Source organism: Littorina saxatilis, linkage group LG9, assembly GCF_037325665.1.
Source record: "Littorina saxatilis isolate snail1 linkage group LG9, US_GU_Lsax_2.0, whole genome shotgun sequence".
Taxonomy (NCBI): Eukaryota; Metazoa; Mollusca; class Gastropoda; order Littorinimorpha; family Littorinidae; genus Littorina; species Littorina saxatilis.
The window spans coordinates 48,203,142-48,226,076 of record NC_090253.1 but is presented as its reverse complement, the minus strand read 5'-3'; the positions used below and the strand labels follow the sequence as shown (position 1 = coordinate 48,226,076).

Here is a 22,935-nt window from a genome sequence, read left to right as displayed (position 1 = left end):
GTCTTCATCTCGAGAATCCCCAATTGAAGTCAGACGTTCGAACAATACATAGAACATACGTAAGCAAGCATGATACGCGATGTCATATGAATCTTAGCATATTGACGTAATGCCAAACATCCATTTATATCGAGTCTTCTCCGTATACATGTCCGTGATTTCCGTGGATACATGCACAAAGGGATATGCGCACCAAACCGCCGCCTGCAATATACAACATGGACTATGCTGGTAGTTGTTGCTGACAAAAGCATGTTTTCAATACAGAATATTAACAGCTATTGTCTTTTCAGCGTAGCAATAGGGTCCGATATTTAGACGAGACAAGTATAATGCCGACGAGTCGCATTATACTTGTTCGAGTCTAAATATCGGACCCTATTGCTACGCTGAAAACACAATAGCGATTATATAGCTGTTATGACCTTGATTTGTTGTTCCAAACTTACAAAATGACAGTTTTTGCGTCGATGCGTTGATCTCAGGTTTTGATAGCAGACAAACTTCTTACGCGCATCATGTTCGCGCAGACATGCACACCCGCTACACGCTTTCTGACTTTGGAAGAAAAACTGACTCCAAGTGCATTCGACTTCACAACACAGTTGTTGAAACAGCTTTTTAAGTTGTCAGTGTATGCTGTTGTCGATAGAAACATCGCCGTGGTACAGATGGGTAAACCGGAATCATGCGTCGGCCATTTTTCTCAATATGCTTTTGGATATTGAGAAAAATGGCCGACTTCCGTAGCATTATGCTTTGATAATCGGAAGAGCCCATCCAATCACAGCCCCCGAATTCCCCCACGTGTTCATCAGAATAGCTATATTATGTCATAATAGCAATATATAGCTATTCTGATGAACACGTGGGGAAATTCGGGGGCTGTGATTGGATGGTCTCTCCCGATCATCAAAGCATATTGCTCGGCCATTTTTCTCAATATCCAAAAGCATATTGAGAAAAATGGCCGACGCATGGTTCCGGTTTACACATCTGTACCACGCGGCGATGTTTCTATCGACAACAGCATACACTGACAACTTAAAAAGCTGTTTCAACAACTGTGTTGTGAAATCGAATGCACTTGGAGTCAGTTTTTCTTCCAAAGTCAGAAAGCGTGTAGCGGTGTGCATGTCTGCGCGAACATGATGCGTGTAAGAAGTTTGTCTGCTATCAAAACCTGAGATCAACGCATCGACGCAAAAACTGTCATTTTGTAAGTTTGGAACAACAAATCAAGGTCATAACATCCCGCAGTGGGGCACTGCGGTTATGAAATTAAAGGCCCCTCCTGTTTTTGGAACCGCAGGAGCTTTCTAGTTTGCTGTTAGGTAGATTTTTGGTTCCTCTTTCCTGTCATGCTCTCTTTTTCTTCATGAATTCTTTTCTTTTTTCTGCCTTCTTGCTCATTCACCTGTATTTTTTCCAAAAATCTCTTCTCTTGTCGCTTGTCTCGCGATTCATGTATAGTTTAATCTGTTAGTGTTCTGATGTAAGTCCAGCAGTAGATAGGTTAAGCCTATTTTAACATACTGGAAACTGGTAATCTTCCAGTAGGTATTAATTTAGTTTTACTAAAGCCTGCTGGGACACAAGTAATGGGTTAGTGCATTTGTAAACAGGAATCGCTTGACAAGTGGCCCCCTTCATCCCCCCCTTCCTCGTCCTGATATGGCTCTGCGTAGTCGGCTGGACGTTAAGCAACAAATAAACAAACAAACAAACAAAGGTCATAACAGCCATATAATCGCTATTATGTTTTCAGCGTAGCAATAGGGTCCGATATTTAGACTCGAACAAGTATAATGCGACTCGTCTTCGACTCGTCGCATTATACTTGTCTCGTCTAAATATCGGACCCTATTGCTACGCTGAAAACACAATAGCTGTTAATAACACCTTTTTTTTTAGCGTAGCAATAGGGTCCAATATTGGGACTCGAACAAGTATAATGCGACTCGTCTTCGACTCGTGAGCATTATGTTTGTCTGGTCTAAATATCGGAACCTATTGCTACGCTGAATACACAATAGCTGTTAATAATGAGATATAAATTAGTGTTACTTTTTATGTCAAACAAAAACAAATATCTCGAGTTAAACGTTTCTCAAAGCAGAGTCCATTTTGTTCAGCTGGGTGTGTATTTCCACATGACTGACACGTTGTCGTTACAGGTGTGACGTTATATGCCTCTAACGTCAGACGCTGGGCTTTGGATCTCTGTGTTCCGCTCTAAGCCAAGGTGTGTCGGGAAGAATGGATGCCTGAAAAACGAGTATGGGCATACAATGAATAAATGCAAAAGTAGCACTTACAAATCAACATTGACGCAGACAGTATGGGACACAGTTGCATTCTATGGGTTGACAATACAACTCTCGCCAATTCTACCAACCGACCACTGATCAGACACTGCATAGTCTTGGTAGTAAAACAATGGTTCTCCTTGGGACTAAATTTTACTGTAATACGTCCGGAATTTGCTTTGAAACATCGGTCCCACGGAGGAGTGTCTGATGTTCCCAAAAGTCTCAAATAAAAGGTTGCAATTACAGCCTATTACATCTTTCTCCGTAGAAAAGCATACCCGTTCAGCCGAGTATGTAAAACAACGTACACTTGTTACAATAAAAGAGGTTGGTGACCCAGATTGTCGACAACAAATGATCAGGGGTGACTGAACCTTGCGGTCGCCCTGACAATATTGAGTCGATTGCTAGTAGATTGTAGTATGTTCTTCAAGTGTAGCAGTATGCAAGATAGCAATCTGAACTGACAATAAAGAGGTCAAAGTAGAAGAAAATTCCACTATTTTGGCAAATGTCCTTAAAGACATTACATATCAAACGCCATATTGCTCGTCCACTGTAATCTTCAGAGCCAGTACTTGTGCAATTCTATGGTTTTGGAAGAATGTTCACGATGGGTTTTCCGTAATATTGTCAGCTTTATACAATACTGCCGCTGAGCCAGCCAGTTCATATTTATAACCAATTTTAACAATATCGTCCTCCAATAGGGGTCTCACCAGTAACAAGCAATAACATTACATAAGCATCTTGGGCAAAATGTTAACATACATTTTATTTTGAAGTCCTGATACACCGGCATTTGTTGTCATAGTATAAATGGTGTATGAAACTAACCCGGATTGCATATAGCTCAATAAGCCAAAATGTATCACAGCGATAAAATGTCAGCACCTTTCTCGAGAAAAGACCAGTAAAGTTCCAATGTAATAGTATGAAGAACATTACTTTTATTGCAATTGCTAGATTATATACGACCACTGGAACACACATAATCATCAATAAAAAAAATATCACGCGAAGCTGACATACCGGCGTTTCTAGTGTTTATTATGTCTGTGTCTGCGTTTGCGTAAACAATACAATATGTTCCATTGAATATAATCATTGTATTAATGTGTTATTCTGCATGTATGCTGCAATGTTAAAAAAATAACAACTTTGCCTGTATATGTATGAGTGGGTGTATGTGCGCGGTGTGTGTGTGTGTGTGTGTGTGTGTGTGTGTGTGCGTGCGTGCGTGCGTGCGTGCGTGCGTGCGTGCGTGCGTGTGTGCGTGTGTCTCTCTCTCTCTCTCTCTCTTTCTCTCTCTCTCTCTCTCTCTCTCTCTCTCTCTTACGCAATGTTCGCTTTATTTTTACATTTAGCCAAGTTTTGACTAAAATTGTTAACATAGGCAGGGAATTTAGACGAGGGTCGTGGTGTGTGTATGTGTGAATGTATAAAGCGATTCCGAGAAGACTACTGAACCGATTTTCATATCTTCATTTGGCTCATTTGGATATTACAGAGGGCCCCAAAGGGTTTAAAATCGTGATTGGCGATTGTTGACCTTTCTGTGACCGTGATTGCCGAAATTTTCATTTCTGTGATCGTGATGGGACTTTGCCCGTGATCCGTGATGACAAAAAAATCAAGTCTCGTGATCGTGATCGTCATTTGTTTTTGTGATCGTGATGGGCATTATTGCAAAGCATTTTATTTTCAACGTACATTTTTTACAGCTGTATCACTCTATGATCCTCTATTCGTCAAGGTGTTCGTGATCGTGAAAACAAAAATCAAGGTAACTGTGATCGTGAAAGCTAAAATTTCCCTTCCCGTGATCGTGATGATACCCCCCCCCCCCCCCTTTGGGGCCCTCATTACATTTCTTTAACATGTCTGTTATCATTAGGTAACACTCAGCATACTAGAAATAACAAATAATACTATTGTTAACTATGTTACAACACTGTCACGGGTCACCTGTAAGCTTATTAATCAGAAAGAAAAGTTGCCTTTGTGGTTCCGGCATTCACGTATGAGAAATGCCCCCCCCCCCCCCCACACACCTTAACTTTGTGAAAGTATTGTATAAAGCTGAAGCATGTTTTAGTATGTTCGTAGCGACAAACAGGGGTCAATTTTCTTTCAGGAATCCCCAACTAAGACAACAACACTTTACCTATTCAACAACTCGTCAACACCTTTTCAACACCTCAGCACATAAACAGCAACTGAACTGTGCATGGTTTAAGTGTAATGCCATTTCATGTGTATTAACTCCTTAAAAATGGAAACACCTTTTTAGTACCTCCAGTGTTCCTACCGTGTACCTCTTTTGCGTGGCTTAGGTGTATGCAAATGAAAGACACCTTTCAGACATCTCAAATTACCTTTCGTACACCTTGAGAGCACCTTTTAGACACATGGGGGCGGAGCTCATTTAAATACCCGAGGTGCAAAAAAGGTGCATGTCAGTAAGTGTAACCCTGAATTTCGGACAAGTTTTAGGGGTCCTGACATTTCATGCGGTCATTGTCAAACTGAGAATAGGACAGCAAAGATACAGGTATATTACTTAACTGTGTAAGTAGAAAAAAACAGACTTCTTTCATTTCGTTACCAACAGATATCTGAGCTATTGATTTTAAAGTCACTACAAGTGAACTATTAATTCTCAATTGTTGACAACATGTATATATGCACATACCGTTGTGTGCCTTTTACGCAGGTCAAAGAAAGCAAAGCAGGGCGTGGGAACAGTGGTGGCGATGACTCCCCGATCACTGCCGTTGACCCACAGGTGGAGCTCTGCCTTGGTCGTCACCATCACTCCCACACGTGTTCCCTCCGACAGGTCGAGTGTTGCGTCATTCAGGTTAATGTCCTCCTGTTGTGGAATTAGGGACGGGATACGCAATTCTTCAGTGAGGATTATTAGTGCGGTGCGTGTATATGTGTGTGTGTGTGTGTGTGACCGTGTGTGTGTGTGTGTGTATGTGTCTGCATGTGTCTGCATGTGTGTGTGTTTGTGTGTGTGTTTGTGTGTGTGTTTGTGTGTGCGTCTGTCTGTGTGTATATCTCTGTGTGTATGAGAGGGCGTTTATTCGTCTGTTGCGTTATTGCGCACACAATATTATGTGTATGCGTTTTTGTGGGTTTTGAAGTAAGATGCACACTTGAAACCGAACAGGTTTGTAAAGGCTTTTTTGATTACATTTTAAACAGACATTTTAAAGACAGGACTTATAATGTTGCAAGAAAAAACCCATTATCAAACAGTCGGATTTTCCCGCAAGTGGGATCGACATGCTACTTTCAAGTGAAATTAGAACTGCTATTAAACCCAATCAACTTTTTTACATCTTGGAATCCAATGACGAGCAAAGTTGTGTGAAAGTTGTGTTTACTTTGTGTCCACGGTCGTACACAGTACGACTGATGAAAACGGCCTCACTGCCCCATCCACTGCAAGCTGTACTATGCAGACGGATGATGTCGGGATCAGTCATCACCACTCCACACGGCAGATGGGCAGGTTCGTGCGTCGTGTCTATCTTATCTATTCGGATCTGCACACCATTCCAACTCTGTTACAACTTTACAGCAGATTATGTTTAGTTTACATAACCTAGCTCTCTCTCTCTCTCTCTCTCACACACACACACACACACATACACACACACACACACACACACACATCATACCTCATACAACACGTCGGGCACCATGGGCTGGTCAGCAACAACAATGGCATTGTTATTATCTTTCACTCTTTCTGCTGTCAGACCGTCGTTGCTCAGTACTATGTTCTTCCCGTGGTTTGTGTGAAAACGCCACCCAAGGTTCTGAAACAACACACTTAGACTCAACCAACCCACAAAATAGCAGAGGACTCCCGCTGAACAATTGCAACATTGGTCATTATCATCATCACCTCTACCACCACCCCTGCCATCATCATCATCTTCATCATCATTACATCATCATTATCACCAAGAACACCTGTGTTTCTGTTTACCGGAGCTTAACTCAAAACTTGGTTGTCCAGGGCATAAACAAAATAACGTCATCGGGAATGCTCGGGCATGTTTGGCGTTCTGAAACTGCTTTCCTTTCAACTGCCTCTTGACGGATAGGAACGAAGACCAGTCACGGGGGTTAGTCATGTGAATATGTGGGTGGGTGACAGTTAAGCTCCACGCCATTGGCGGCTAGAAAGTCATAAGTTACAGCTGTGCTGTGCGCGCTGGTCTTATTCATGATGGAGCAGTGGACCACGGTCACTCGCTCGGGGACGCCGTTTACAACACGCCGCCATGGAAACAAATTAGGCAAACAGTGGTAATCAGTAAGCTGTAACCGTCTTGCATTCATCAAGTGGTATGGTGGCAACGTGACCAGATTGTGCAAAGCAACACAACATAACCTGTTTTGAATCACTTCTGTTTCATATCTTGGAAGATCCACACCGCCGACTATTGCTTCGTCTCGGGGTCGTATTGGTATACCAGGGTTTTGTCTTCTGTTTAAATGTCCTGAACGTGAGGAAACCTTCCTCCACCAAATTGTCTTAGAATGTGGGTGCACCAGTCCACCCTATCCCGCTTTCGCTCTTTACCCAAGTTATGGTGCATCAAATGGGCACACTGTTTCCAGACGCAAAAGCAGTAGTAAAGATTGCGAGTGAGGCTTCCCGATACAATCACCATTATATCATGTACTTAAACGGATGGTGTCGCTGCCCTACACGCCACCAGGCGTGAAAGGCAGTAAGTAAGTTAAACGGATGTCATATTTGGGTCCTTCATAATTCGGGAATATATCCTAGAGACGTTGTCTGGGGTAACGATCGTTGCCATTCGGCCACAACATGCAGTCTTCCTCTTTCAACATCCTCGCTCCAGACATGAACTGTCCGAGTCACATGAGATTCTTTCTTTCTTTATTTGGTGTTTAACGTCGTTTTCAATCACATGAGATTAGTAGCTTCATGCGATGATTGACTTTCTAAATATTATATTAAACATTCACTGCCCTATTGAAAAGAGTTTTCCTGGCAGTTGTTATAAAAGATCGTAGCTTAAAAATCCCTTCGTTGTAGGTCAACACTGCTGTCAGGAGACCATTGATTACCCTCACAGACATTTTGTCGCATGTGAATAAAAACGATTGTACTAAAGCAAGTAAAACAATGTGCCACAAGTTTTCCAAAATTGGTAAATGATGTAAAGAAAAAGGTGAATTAGTGACGTCACCTGTTTGCAAATTGTAATGCGTTCCCCTCGTAAAAACTTCGCCAAAACAGTTGCACTCGAATAAAAGCATGAATTCTCTTTTTTCTGTAAACTTCCTATGCTCGTTAAGGCCGTTCACTTGTCAATCTGGATTACCTTTCGAATAAACGGTTGTTGTTTTACAGGGACCACGTGACCGCCGCTCTAATACGGATCTAGATACACTCACAAGTTCAGTTCTGTCTGTCTGTCTCTCTGTCTATGTCTCTCTCTCTCTCTCTCTCTCTCTCTCTCGCGAGACTTGCTGCCGACAGGAAGGGTTTTGGAAAGCTCTCGCTTTTTCGACAGTTTTTCAGCTAAAGCTTCATCATATGTCTCCAGTTGTTGGCTTCCCAACAGCTTTGAAAAACCTATTCAGCATCCTGCTGGCAGAGAACACACTGACGTCCTGGAAGTGCTTTGCTTAAAAGGAAAACGCAACCATTGTTGTCAGACTGTCTCCAACCAGCCCACCCCAAAATGGCGACCAACAACAACAGTACGTACACAAACTCGTACAGACGGAAACCGCCAAGCCCGCTTCGACGGGACCGAAAACGAGCCCAGCAGCGACACGAAACACCTCACGTTGCGGAGAAAGAGGCGAGTTCATTTTCACCATCACGTTTTGTTTCGCCACCATCATTAAAACAGACTATCGAATCAACTGATGAAGTATAGGCCTACACCAACAAGAAAGTGTGACACAGCACAGCGACACACTCCCGTGTCCACCTGCACGTGCAAATCATGACCACGACAATAGGAGTAAGGACACCAACATTCCTGAGCATGAATGCACTGACACTGGCGAAACAGCTGACAGCATTGAGTGTGACACGGTGTGTTCAGACGAGCGTGGGGGAAATGATGAAGACGAACAATTTCTTTCGTTGGCTGAACATTCCGGTTATGACCTGGACAACATACAGGAAACCCTAGGTAATATCAAAGACAGGTCACTACGACGAAGACTGAAGGACTCCGGTAGAAACAACGCTTTTCGGAAAGTAGTGTTAGACTCGCGACTTGGCAAGAAACACCTCCTGCTGGAGTTTGACGCCATTGTTTTGGATTTGGACTGTGCTCTAGTTGAGAAAGACCACGGGAAACATGCCGTCATACACTGGTTTTTCAAGCAGGACGATAGGTACCTGCTAGATAAAGAAAAGACAGTTCTCAGTAACATCCACACCCGGCGGCCTGTGCAAAACAGACCTTATTACAATGAGATCGATGATCGGCTGTCGCTTCTGACTTATCAAAGCAGTTACCATTTACATACTTTGCGAGACAGATGCAGCGGGGAATTCGGTAATGTAGAGGACAGATCAGTAAAGTAAACTATTTGCCTTCGAGCGGAACTTTTCAGTAAAACCTAAATACAGTACCTGGCAAGGATAACGTGCTGGAGAAAGTCTGTACATACTTCGTGTAAATACGTTCGTTTCCAAGATTGCGTGTACATACGTTCATGTTCAATTGCGTGTATTCTTTCTTTATTTGGTGTTTAACGTCGTTTTCAACCGTTCAAGGTTATATCGCGACGGGGAAAGGGGGGAGATGGGATAGAGCCACTTGTTAATTGTTTCTTGTTCACAAAAGCACAAATCAAAAAATTGCTCCAGGGGCTTGCAACGTAGTACAATATATGACCTTACTGGGAGAATGCAAGTTTCCAGTACAAAGGACTTAACATTTCTTACACACTGCTTGACTAAAATCTTTACAAACATTGACTATATGTGACCCTCCACCACGAAATGAGTCACATGTCACCTTTGCATGATTTTCATATTTTTACATTTTCATGAAGAGTTTTTTATGCTCTATCCAGTGGTGAAAACCGTTTTAGAAAAGAGCAAAAACTGTTTGAGTTATAAGCCTGTAACTAAGGTGACCCACACACTGTTACCAGACACTCCCCGGACTTATATTAAGCCCAGCGCAGAACCGCGCGAGGTGACATGCGACTCATTTCGTGGTGGAGGGTCACATATTCTATACAAGAAACACTTAACAAGGGTAAAAGGAGAAACAGAATCCGCTAGTCGCCTCTTACGACATGCTGGGGAGCATCGGGTAAATTCTTCCCCCTAACCCGCGGGGGGGATTGTGTGTATTACCACTGTGTTGTCGATATGGCTTTAATTAGCTTGAGACAATAAACTGTCAAAGCGTCTCTCTCTCTCTCTTTCTGTCTCTCTCTCTCTCTCTCTCTCTCTCTCTCTCTCTCTCTCTCTCTCTCTCTCTCTCTCTCTCTCTCTCTCTCTCTCTCGCGCCTACAAGAACAAAAGTCTCTCTGACTTCGCCAAGGAAGGCAATTTCTTGTGCCAGTCTTGCCAATGTTGTTTTGTCGACCTTGATCGTCTTCATGGAAATAATGGACGAAGGAACCGTCACTCTGAGATCCAGTCCTTGAACACGCAGTCTTACAGTGACGGTGGCTTTCTCCAGCTTGCCTGGGGGTGACGTCACTTTCACGCGGTCAACAACACGTCGGTGTGACGTCATTCTTCCTCGACGATCTAGCATGACAGCTCTTGTTGTTTGCACTGACTTTTCGACTTTCTGCTTGGCGGCAAGAGTCAGCTTCCATGCACGCCTTTTGCAGGCCTTGATAGACTCTTCTAATCGGTCACAGGCTTCGCTGATTTCAGCCAAAGATGTCTTTGTCAGTCGTTCTGCTTCCTCGAGCTGCTGATCCAACTGGCTGATGGCTTTGTCCAGGTTGTCTTCAGCAGCTTTCAGCATCTCGGACATGGCCGACAACTCCTGTTGCAGATCGTTCAGGCGTTTCTCAAATAGCGTCACTTCCGGACAAGCGCGGTGCTCGGAGCTGGCGCAGAGATGGCAAATGGCGGCGCCGTGCGTGGGGCAGTAGAGTTCCGACGGCTTGTCGCTGTGCACGCAGCACGCGGCGAACTGGTTGGTGGCGAGTCGCTCCGCTGTCATGGTGGCCAGGGTCTCCACTGTGTGTTGGCGTGTGGCCGACAGGTTGCCGTGAGCCCTCGTGCAGGACGCGCACAGCATGTCGCCGCAGTGAAGACAAATGGATTCGGCTCCCGAATCTTCACATCCAACACACACGTGGTCCTGGCTCAGTACGCGTGTACTCTCCACCACCGCTGCCATGGCGACGTCATCCGGTAAGGCATCCACCACCTCCTCCCATCCCTTTGCCTTGCTTTTCTCTTTGGGGTCCGCGATGGCGCCCCTGCAGAGCGGACAGAGGGCCTCGGAGTTGGAGGCGAGCCAAGAGAGAAGACAGTGGCGACACAGGACGTGAGCACAGGGCAGCAGTTTGGGGTTCTTGAACAGCTCGTGACACACGGAGCATTCTATGTCACTGTCCGCTGAGCTTGCACCAGCTGCTGTTGCCATGGTTACCAGTGGGACCTGAAAGAATAACCATTAGAAGTTAATACCATCGCACAAAACAATACAACGAGCCAAAACAATCTTTTAATAATACTACAACAACTACTGCTACTATAATAACGGCTGCTGCTTGACTATTATATCAGGAGGAAAAACATCAACGACATCAATAATAATAATAATAATAATAATAATAACGGGCATTTATAAAGCGCCTTATCAGAAGTTCAAAGCGCGTGACAACAATACATGTATACAAAATTCATACAATCACTGTCAGATTCAAACAACACATCATGCACATCTCACATCCCCAGACTCTATGCTAAGGAACTATCCGTAATGTTGTTGGAACAAGTGAGTTTTCAAATTGGACTTAAAAGATGAAATGGCTCAAAAAAACAACCACGTGGCACAATATTTACGGATCAAAACATTGCTATATTTCGGACCGATTCTAGCTTAACCCTGGGCAGTGGGATACATAAGGCCTGTTTGAAATCTCTGTGGTCAGGTATCTCTAGAAATTGACAACATATTTTACAAATAGTGGACGGTGCCTGGAGAACTACGAAACAAGTCGCATAAGGCAAAAATACAACATTTAGTCAAGCTGTCGGACTCACGGAATGAAACTGAACGCACTGCATTTTTTCATCAAGACAATACAGCTTCGTCAATCCCCGCGAGAAGGAAATTGCTCATTTTTCACGTGCAAAACGCAGTGAAATTGACATGCAACATTAACGAGGTAGAGTATTGCGCTAAGCAGGTAAGTGCTTTTTTCTGTATTCTCGTTAACTTTCTGAGCTTGTTTTGAATACAACATATCATATCTATATGTTGTTGGAATCAGGAAATGATAAAGACTAAGATGACATCATTTTTCGATCGATTTGTTGATTTTTAATTGCAGTACTAATTAATCTATTTTCATTAGTTGTGATCACATTTTAAGAGTAAACATGACATACACTCTTCAAAAAAAGTTAATCACTTTTTTTTTTTTTTTTTTTTTTTTTTTCCATCCTGATATGGCTCTGCGTAGTCGGCTGGACGTTAAGCAACAAATAAACAAACAAACAAACTTTTTTTACAAGCACGCCACACAAAACAGACAAGACCGAATTCTTTCATTTTTTTAAAATTATATAATTGAACAACCAAGGAGTAATGACAAACAAAGCAAAGATCGAACGCGGGAGCGACAGTTTAGCTAGAGTGTGTCAAACGTGACAACCCTCGGACATGTGAATCAGTGTCAATAACGCGTGTGCCCTCTGTTGTGTGCCAGGCATTCAACACATCGTTGGTGCATGGAGTGGATCAGGTTGCATATGAATGCTCTGGAAACTCCATTCCACTCCTGCTGGAGCCATTGCAGCAGTTGACCCAGATTGGCAGGAGGAAGGTGATGTTGCTGTACCCGACGACAAAGCTCGCTCTATGGGGTTCAGGTCCGGGCTGTTGGCTGGCCACAGCTTCCTGTTGACCCTGGCCTGCTGGATGAAGGTGTTTACAGGTGCAGAGCGATGGGGAGGTGCGTTGTCATCCTGAAGAATCACACGAGGGCCGATCGCTTGGAGGGCTGGAACGACCAGGGGTTGCAGGATCTCATTCTAGTAGCGGACACAGGTCAAATTGCCCACTACATGGTTCAGAGGTGTCCTTAGACGTGTGCTGATCCCTCCCCAGACCATCACAGAGCCTCCGCCAAAACGCTGTCGTTCCAGAACAGCGCCTTCTGCGAAGCGCTCTCCGCGACGCCTCCACACTCGGATGCGACCATCAGCAGGTTCCAAGCAAATGCGGGACTCATCTGTAAACAACACCTGAGCCCACTGCTGACGTTGCCACCTCACATGTTGAGTGCACCAGGCTCGGCGAGCTGCTCGGTGATTAGCAGTCAGGGTTGTTCCTCGGACTGGACGCCTTGCACGCAAGCCAAAGTTGTGTAAGCGGTTTCGGATCGTCTGACCACTAACAACAGTGTTGGTGGTAGCTTGTAGGCGTTGCCTAATGTTGTTTGAGGTAGCCATTCTTTGTTGCACGACCTGCCTCTGAATGAAGCGATCATCTCTTTGTGTGGTGACTCTGGGCCGACCAGAACGTTGTCGCTCCTGCACTCTTCCAGTTGCGTGGAATCTCTGTTTTAGTCTGATGATGACAGTGGGAGCCACTGCAAGCCTCTGGGCCACTTGCCTGGCACCAACACCGTCTTGTAGCCATCCTATTGCCCTTCCTCTATCCAAATCGCTCAGTTTTCTTCGTTGGGGCATATTGCTTTCTTTCTTTCTTTATTTGGTGTTTAACGTCGTTTTCAACCATTCAAGGTTATATCGCGACGGGGCATGTTGCTACTGTGCATAATTGTGTCAGCGTGTCAACCTTTAAACACAAGCTGATGAGCGATGTTCATAGCCAGGACCCTGTTGTAGTACGTGCATCACAACCTTTTGCCCTGGCATGCGTTCCGCAAATTTCATGGGGCAATAAAAAACACCCTTTTTCTTCCAAAATGCAGAAGCTTTTGAGAAGTCCCACAAAGGGAAATAACTCTGCCCGCCAAACAAAATTCTAGGTCAAGACTCATTGTTCATTTGTTAATTCAAACACATTAATCTTTTAATTATTATGTCGATGTTTAATTTTTTGGCAATTTTTTTATAATTAGATCCGTTTTTTCAACCGATCCTTAACTTTTTTTAAAGAGTGTATGTACATATTTTTAGATTCAAAATTTGATGAAGAATACGATGCAATCAATTGTCAAGCTGTTTGCGAAAATTTGATTTTAATGACAACTTTAATGAGTAAACTCATTAATTAATGTGTAAGCCTCCAAGATGAAATACAATACCAAACTCCGGGCTTCGTCGAAGATTACTTGACTAAACTTTCAATCAATTCGGTTGAACAATGAGAGCGTGACAGTGCCGCCTCAACTTTTACAAAAAGCCGGATATGACGTCATGAAAGACTGTTATCAAAATAAATCAGATAAGTATGTGGGGATATCATACTAAGGAACTTTCATGTCAAGTGTCATGAAGATCGCCCCAGTAGTTTTCTCTGAATCGCTCTACACACAAACACAAACACACACACACACACACACGCACACACAAACATACATCACAACCCTCATCTCGATTCCCCGTCTGTGTTAAAACATTTAGTCAAAACTTGACTAAATGTCAAAAGCAGAAGAGGTAAAACGGTCAGTTCTTGGTTGTTATTCATTATTATATTCACTGAGACGAGGTATGTAACCTTTATTGTAATTCAATCAAGTTGGCGTTTTAATGAAACAGATACTGTGATTGGTCAGAATGCCCCAACTCATTAAAAAGTACCGGTAACTAATTGTCGATAACCACTGGCGAGGCGCATTGATACAACCTCAACTAGTCTCGGTTAGCTTTGAGGGTCATTTTACAAGTAGGAAATATGAAGGCCAACGAAATACCGAGACCATAAGGTATGCGAAGTGATGACGTCGAATACATGACGTAAGTTGATGCATGAATTCTTCCGGACTACCTCAGTCAATTCCAAAGATCGCTTTTGTGATGAAAATAATTTGTTTTAGAGTTTGCTGTCCAGAAACCCGTCAAAAAAGAAGGGAAAATGTATGTGAAAGAAAACAAAACAGGAGCAGAGTGATAAGATAGGAATACAGAAACATATTTCTTGGGACTTGACCCTTGCAGGTAGGTGGACTGAAAGTAGTGTGTGAACAGAACCGAACCAGTTCTGTCTGTTTACCGTCGCATGAAAGAGATCGTCGTCAGATTGAATTACAATAACATTAACATGCTTCCATTTGAAACATCTCGGTCTTCATCGTGGATTGACGCCCTCCCAAAGTCCAATTGAAGACCTCGGTCGCTTCGCTCCGTCGGACTTCAATTAGCTTTGTTCGGGCGTCAATCTCCGATGACGACCGAGAAGTTTCAAATGGAAGCATGTTAATGTGTAATTCCTCCTTTCTTCAGTTTTTTCAAGGGAAAATGGTGTTTTTGTGCTACAGTTTGGTCGAATCCTATTCACTCAACCAGTCTACCCGCGCAGGCGATTGAATAATGCACGGTTGTGTAGTTCCGTGAAAATCATTCAATTCTGTTAGCACTTCATGTCAGTTTCCCGGTTTTGGACTAAAATCAAGTACACAGTTATGTTGGTATTCTGCTGTGGCGGTAAAGGCAGATAGTGTGTGTTCAGTTTATGTTTTGATATCGCTGAGGACATTTTGTTTGGTCGAATTTAGTAGCGAGACGAACTTCTGCACCCGAGTTCCAAGTTAAATACTGTATGAAGGTCGGTTTTCTGGGGCAAAACGGTTCCAAAAACATATAAGCTACTCACAAAAAGTTAAGGATCACTTGCACACAAATTCATAACTTTCCAAATAAGAAAGCCAATGCGTTGGTATTTGGCAAACGTTTAATTCAATGCTTTAGTGATAACGATACTACATTTCCTTCAATTTCGAGCAATCGTTTGGTCTGTACATTTTATCAAAGTGTGTACGCACGCCGTGGATCGTGTAACTCTGCATTTGCGCCACCGCAACTTTTTATCGCTTCACTCCGACGAAGAGGCAAGCTGCAAGGTAGGTCTCTCACAGAAAATGAAAATTTGTAGGACTTTCAGGCATCATCTAGATTCTTCATTAGTACATTTTAAAGAAGTATATACTCAAGGTCTAAGGTACATGCTTTTTTTAGTCGAAATGTCAGGTTTCGGCAGTTCAGAAGTCCGATTTCTGCTGGAATTGTAGCTGAAATTGCACAATTTGTCCCTTCCTTCGTAACTTCAACGAAACAGCACTAGTTGATGCATTCCCGTGATAATATCCTGTGAGCTAAACATGTCCTTTGTATTCTTGATGAATGCTGTTGCACAATTTTGTCTTTGGGTGACGCACGCGGCAAAAGAAAACACAAACAATTAGACTTCATGTTATACGCCACCGATGCTTGGTGTAATTCGCCACCGCAATTTCACGTCTTGGATGTTATTCGCCACCGCAACTGTCTAATGAATTGCATAATATGTTGAAGAGTTCAGTGATTCTGTCACTTCCAATTGAAAATATTGATTTGGAGTTGTTCAGTTCAGTGTATAGTTCAGCTTTTGTAGAACACGTTTCTGAGACGCACCTGGCGGCGTTTCACTCCCACGTCACATTCTTCGTCATTCTTCTTTCCCGAAAAACGTCACGTCTGTCAGAGGCGTTCTTTTCTCTTCCAGCGTCAAACTGATGAGTTTTTGTGTTGTCGCTGGTAATAGGAATGACTGAATTTTAGAATTATTTCACACACATAAACACCAACGAAGCTCAAGAATTTTAGAACGTTTTTGTACATTCTTGTATGTGTAGTCAATCTTCCGAATGTAAATGAATGCATAAGAGAACATGAGGACAAACTTTTCATCAGCGTGCCTTCCTAGGAGTGAAATCTCATTGGTGAAAACGTTGGTCTTCATGTTCTGATGTGTCTTTATTTTGCTGCGTAATCTGTTCAGATCATCACTAGCAGTCATCGATGCATTTCCCACTTGTAAATATAGTATTTTTTTTCACTCTTACGGTAAGCACTGTTATATTTCCTATTGATGTCATCATACCCTAAACCTCTTGAATCTCACAGTCCCAGGGATTTTTTTTGGGGGGTCATATATTATATATATATAAGCACATTCCAGTACATGTGGGTTATACACTCAAGTACAGATAAGCATACTTTTCATATAAGCACATTCCAGTACATGTGGGTTATACACTCAAGTACAGATAAGCATACTTTTCATACAGAAGAAGAAGAAGAAGAAGAAGAAGAAGAAGAAATACTACAGTTTGATTTGTCAACTCATGGTGCCTTTAAATCCTTTGCATAGGCAAGATCACGCCAGCACTAAAGTGAAAATGCCCCTATCAATTGCTGTCAGTTTTGTGACAAAAATAAAGGTTTAAATGCCTCCACGATGTTGATGCGTTTGAAAATAACAATTTGCGTAGTGCGGTGGCGAATAACAAAAAATGCGGTGGCGAGTTACATCTAACATTGAATTGATGCGGTGGCGAATTACAGAGAGTTGTTGACACTCTGTTTTTATCTGCTTCTTGCAAAGTATATATGGAACTATATACAGAGAAACTACACGTGGAGATTCATAAAACATTAAAGTTATCAGTGAACATGTCCAAGAATAACCAGTAATCTCCGTTTTGTTGCATTTGACGCAGAAACTGAAAATATGCCCAAAACATGGGGAAACGAGAAGAAAAACAGATCGTCACGATCACCAGGGCCATCAAAGAATCAAAAAATATAAACAGAAATATAGCTAAGGATATAAACATGTGAAATGCAACACTTGAGAACATGCTGAGTGCCCAGCATTCTAACAATTTAATTTATCATTCGAGAGACCTACCTCGCAGCTTGCCTCTTCGTCGGCGTGAAGCGATAAAATGTTGCGGTGGCGCAAATGCAGAGTTACACGATCCACGGCGTGTGTACGTATCGAAATTTAATTTCACAAAGTTTGAAATCACAAGACATGGCATTCAGATGCTCCCAAAAGTTTAGTAATGCGTGTAACCGCCCTGGCTGTTCTGGCACTCGACTCAGCGAGTCCTCATAGAGTTGACCAGGGTGGTGAAGATCCTCTGTGGAAGCGCCTGCCACTCAGCCTGCAGCATCTGGTAGAGGTGCTGGACATCCCTGGGAGGGGGGTGGTTGCTCCTCACTTTGCGATCCAACTCATCCTAGAGGTTCTCAATCGGGTTGAGATCGGGACTGCATGCTAGCCACTCCATTCTGTTGACTCCAGACTGCTGCAGGAAGTCGTTGACCACCCTTGCCCTGTGGGGGCGAGCGTTGTCACCCTGGTAGACAGCCTGCGGTCCCATCTGCAGCAGTGTAGGCACAGCCAGCGGTCGAAGGATCTCATCCCGGTATCGGAGGCCAGTCAGGTTACCCTGTACATGAAACAAGGGTGTTCTGTGGTGAAAGCTGAAGGCCCCCCAGACCATTACAGAACCTCCACCAAAGGCCACCTTTTCTTGGACAGTGGCGTCAATGTAGCGTTCCCCTTGGCGCCTCCAGACCCTCAGTCGGTCGTCTTTGTGGTTCAGGGTGAAGCGTGATTCATCACTGAACAGGACCTGGGACCATTGCTGACGTGTCCACCTCACGTGACGTCTGCAGAAGGCGCGGCGTGCTGCCCTATGGGCTGGAGTTAAGCGTGGCCGTACAGTTGAGCGACGAGAACGGAGGTTAAACCCATGAAGGCGATTCCGTATGGTCTGCTGGCTGATGTTGGTGTTAGTAGCCACCCTCAGCTGCCTTCGAATAATGCTGGAAGAGGCTGTTCTTGTTTGCAAGGCTAGTCGTTCAATGAGACGATCTTCACGTGGAGTTGTCTTCTTTGGTCGCCCAGGTCTGCGTCTTTCCTGGACCCTCTCAGTGGCTGTGAAACGTTGAATCAGTCTGACAATGACCGAGATGGACACGTGAAGTCGCCTGGCCACTTCTCGCTTGAGGACACCATCTTGGAACCATGCAACAACTCGTCCCCTCTCAAACTCGTTCAATTTTCGTCGTGGAGGCATTGTCAGATAATGCCTAATACTGGTGGTATGTCTTCTCAAAAAGCCAAACAAGTGACAGCATCTCACACATAAACAGCAGTGCTTGCACGTGCATAATGGTTTTTCCTTGTGGCTTGTGCAATGTGTTCGGGCTGAACGGTCCAAAACAAGGTCCTTTTTTCGCAAGTTTCCGCTTTTTCTTTTGCTACCAAGCTCAGTAGTAGAGAATCCCGTGCAATTTGTCCACTAATACAACATCGCCCACTTACAGCTGAACAAGAATTCATAACAATTTGGTTTGACTGAGAAATAAATAACAGTAGCGAACTGATTTTATTGAGCACCTGTTTTCTCATAGTGATCCTTAACATTTTGTGAGTAGTGTAGATATGATTATGTGAATTAAAAACAAGCTCACAAAGTTAAACAAGAACTGAGATACAAAAAAAAGCGTGCTATCCTGCTCAGCGCAACCACTACCGCGCTATTCTTGCTAGTCAATGTCACTGCCACGAGCGGGGGACTGATGATGCTACGAGTATATACTATGCTTGGCGCTGGTGGACAATATTCACTTTTTTGGCCAAAAACACACTATTTGGGCCAAAAACGTACATTTTTGGCCACAAAAGTGTGTTTTTGGCCAAAAACATGTTTTGGCCAAAACTTTTGAGTGCAAAGTTTTGGCCAAAAAAATATTTGGCCAAATCTAAAACATTTGGCCAAATCTTCACTTTTTTGGCCAAATGTTTTAGATTTGGCCAAATATTTTTTTGGCCAAAACTTTTGTATTGAAAGTTTTGGCCAAAAAAAAGTTTTGGCCAAAACTTCATTTTTTGGCCAAATCTTTGAGTACCCCTTGGCGCTGATGGACAATATTCATTTTTTTGGCCAAAAACGCCAGTTTTGGCCAAAAAAGCAAAGTTTTGGCGAAAAAGTCTAGTTTTGGCCAAAAACTCCAGGTTTGGCCAAAAACGGCCAGTTTTCGCCAAAAAAGAAAAGTTTTGGCCTAAAAAGAAAAGTTTTGGCCAAAAAAGCAAAGTTTTGGCCAAAAAAGTATAGTTTGGGCCAAAAACGCCAGTTTTGGCCAAAAAAGCAAAGTTTTGACCAAAAAAGTATAGTTTTGGCCAAAAACGCCGGTTTTGGCCAAAAACGCCAGTTTTGGCCAAAAAAGCAAAGATTTTGCCAAAAAAGTATAGTTTTGGCCAAAAACGCCAGTTTTGGCCAAAAAAAATTTGGCCAAAAAAGTGAATATTGTCCACCAGCGCCAGCAAATACAAAAGATTTGGCCAAAAAAAGATTTGGCCAAACAAAAAAGATTTGGCCAAAAAAGTGAAGATTTGGCCAAATCTTTTTTGTTTGGCCAAATCTTTTTTTGGCCAAATCTTTTTATGGCAGAAGTTTGACCAAATCTCCCGTTTTAGCTAACAAAAACAGTTTTGGCCAAAACTTTTACGTAGAAAGTTTTGCCCCAAAAAAAGTTATAGCCAAATCTATTTTATTTGGCGAAATGTGTGAGGTTTTTGGCCAAATCTTTGTCTTTTTTGGCCAAAACTTGCGTTTTTGGCCAAAAAAGTGAATATTGTCCACCAGCGCCAAGCATAATATACGGTCTTGGTGAGAGAATGCAGTGCGTTCAGTTTCATTCTGTGAGTACGACAGCTTGACTAAACGTTGTATTTTCGCCTTACGCGACTTGTTAATATATTCTTTTCGGAACTCTCGTGCTTCTTAAAAGTGTCACGCTCAAAGGACAGAACCTGACCGAGGAATGCAGTGACACGGAACTGGGCAGGTGTTAAAAAGCGTGCACCTAACACAGGAAAGAGGTCAGTGGGGTGCCTTACTGAGGCTCGTTCGGGGTTAACATGTACCCGTTTTGGGTCGTATACAACAACAGATTACGAGGGTAGAGCAACAATGATTAAAGATTTTTAACACACGACGCGACATTAATTTTGTTTCTTGTTTAGCACTATAATTATATACAAGTAGTTTTGATTTGTTTTTAAATAAACACGTTCTTCTCTACCTCCTCGGCCAGACTATATCAGGACAGAAAACCCTTCAAGAAAGCAACTGCAAGCACACACGACAGTGAGTACAGTCATTGAAATTATGGGTCATGCTTCACACAAACTGCTTGCCCCGCGTGAATCGCTCGATACAACTATCTACCACAGACAGGTAAGATACCACGTAGAAAACTACATGAGAATCAGCTCACACACAGCCACACACTGCGACAGCCGACAGGCACACACACGTCGATTAATCGTGTTATACCTGGAATATAATCCTTGCTTACATCTTGAATATAATGTATACACACGATTAAACAAGCACTCTCTTATCGCTGCATGCCATGTCACATTAATGTTGCTGCTTTAGTATATATTCAAACACTAATTGCAGGTTTGCTGAAAGGAAACATGTGAGCATGTTACTAATAGACACACTACTTCAAGAAAATAAGCAGGGGCTAGCTGAAGAGGGTCTCCCAAAACCGAATGCACTTGTGTTTTTGTGGGTTCGTGTTTCCCAGGGAATCTATGCGGCCCTATGTTTGAGGAATCATATGTGACCCTTTGTTTACAGGAATCCAGAGGCGTAAGTCAAGTCAGTTCAGTTGAGTTAACACAACAGCAAACTGAGTTCAAACATGCTGGTCACGAAGTAAGTTACTATTTCCGTTTGCAAAGAAATGAGACCAATCTCGACACACACCACACCACATCAAAGCAACAGGTCACACACAGCAAGTCTAGCTAGCACCGTCAGTGTTTCACGGCAATGATCGATTTGAACAAACAGAAAACACATTTCCCGGAAACAGAAAGTAGGAACTTGCTCAGTTGTTATCACACAGCTTGCGTCATTCACACGTCCCAGCAACCATGTAAATGTCAAAGAAGAGGATTTATCAGAAAACACCCTTACCTGCTGTAAGATACACACACGCAGCACCAAGACTGTGCCGCAGTGTGACCTTGTAATGTTACGGCGTCAACACAGCGAAGTGTGGGCGTGTCAAACAGGTCACGTGACTAGTTGCCATCAAACAGGCGCTTGCTCTTGGTTTAAACAAAACTTTATTCAATTTTAATCATGACAAGAACAATGCATGGGTGATTACATACTCAAGCATATAATGCTTATTTTAAGCAATCATAGTAATTACAAAACAAGGGTTAGCATGATGGCGGAATAAATACATTAACTCATTTCAGGAAACGAAGAAACAAAACAAAAACAAAACAGATACACAGACAAGTAGAAAATGGGAAGGGGTTGGTGATACAGGAGGTGGGGAAAGGGCACGAGAGAACAGGAATAGGAGTTAAGCCCGCCACCGACCACAGCCGAACCACGCCGAACCAGCTCGTCGACGCTCGGCGAACATTCCACCGAACCAGTTCTGTGTACTAACTCACAGCTGCAACCAAATAATAGGGGAATCCCCTGATTTGATGACGTCGGCGAACGTTCGCCGAACACGCTCGTCGCGGCCCGGCCGTAGCTAGCAGCTAGCTTAAGGGAAAAAGAAGAAGAAGAAGAAGACTTGGAGCGCCAATATTTGAGGAGAGTGCATCTCATTTCAATTATAATAAGTGCACATAAGACACTCGCACAAAGTTAATGCGTATTGTGAACAGAGGAAAAGTCACTACATTGCGCATAAATCGAAACATAATTAATAAGTCGAAAAAACAACAAGAGAACATGAGAGAGGTTATGGGGAAAGATTTGTCAGGCAGCATGTCACATGACAGTGTCCAATAAATGTTATGAGTGAAATATAGAGGCTCATTTACGGAACCTGCCCGTCTGTCTAATATAGTCCTGTACAGTTATGAATATGGTCTGGTTGACATTTCGTGGATATTGCGGGATGCCTTTCAATAATATTTCGATATACTTATAATCATTTGTCAAATTATCAATGGACAATAATCTTATATCTCTATACATGGGACAATGCAATAAGTAATGTTCAGCAGTCTCGCTGGGATAACCACACTCGCATTGAGGGCAATCCTTAAGGTGCCGCTTACATACATCAAAATTCAAATCACTCATACCAATACGCAATCTGCAATGATGTACTTGTTCAAATCTTTCTCCAGAATAATAATGGCTTGGTACTTTAAAATTAGCACTTGACAAATAATTTTTGAACTCGCTCAAGGAGGTGGTCATTTTAATGTTATCTGGTAAGGTGTTCCACAGTACAGTCGTTTTTGGGATAAAAGAGTTGCGGAATAATTCGGTTCTATGAGGAGGCACGTGTCTTTCTAATGGTCTTCGTCTATGATACGGATTAATATCAACTACAAGAGGGGGCAATACATTTACTAAATACTGGGGGCATGTGTTA

The 22,935-nt window shown here is 43.0% G+C and overlaps 1 protein-coding gene across 1 annotated transcript; it reads right to left on the bottom strand.

The window, feature by feature from the left end:
* Positions 1-1,740: 1,740 nt before the first annotated feature.
* LOC138976327 (E3 ubiquitin/ISG15 ligase TRIM25-like) lies at positions 1,741-21,562 on the bottom strand. The gene is made up of 6 exons (XM_070349193.1): positions 21,498-21,562; positions 9,881-10,972; positions 6,005-6,145; positions 5,708-5,869; positions 5,008-5,187; positions 1,741-2,267 (listed from the first exon to the last, which is right to left on the bottom strand). Exons 2-6 carry the CDS (start codon positions 10,955-10,957, stop codon positions 2,202-2,204), a joined length of 1,626 nt encoding a protein of 541 aa, XP_070205294.1. The 5' UTR covers positions 10,958-10,972; positions 21,498-21,562; the 3' UTR covers positions 1,741-2,201.
* Positions 21,563-22,935: the final 1,373 nt, after the last annotated feature.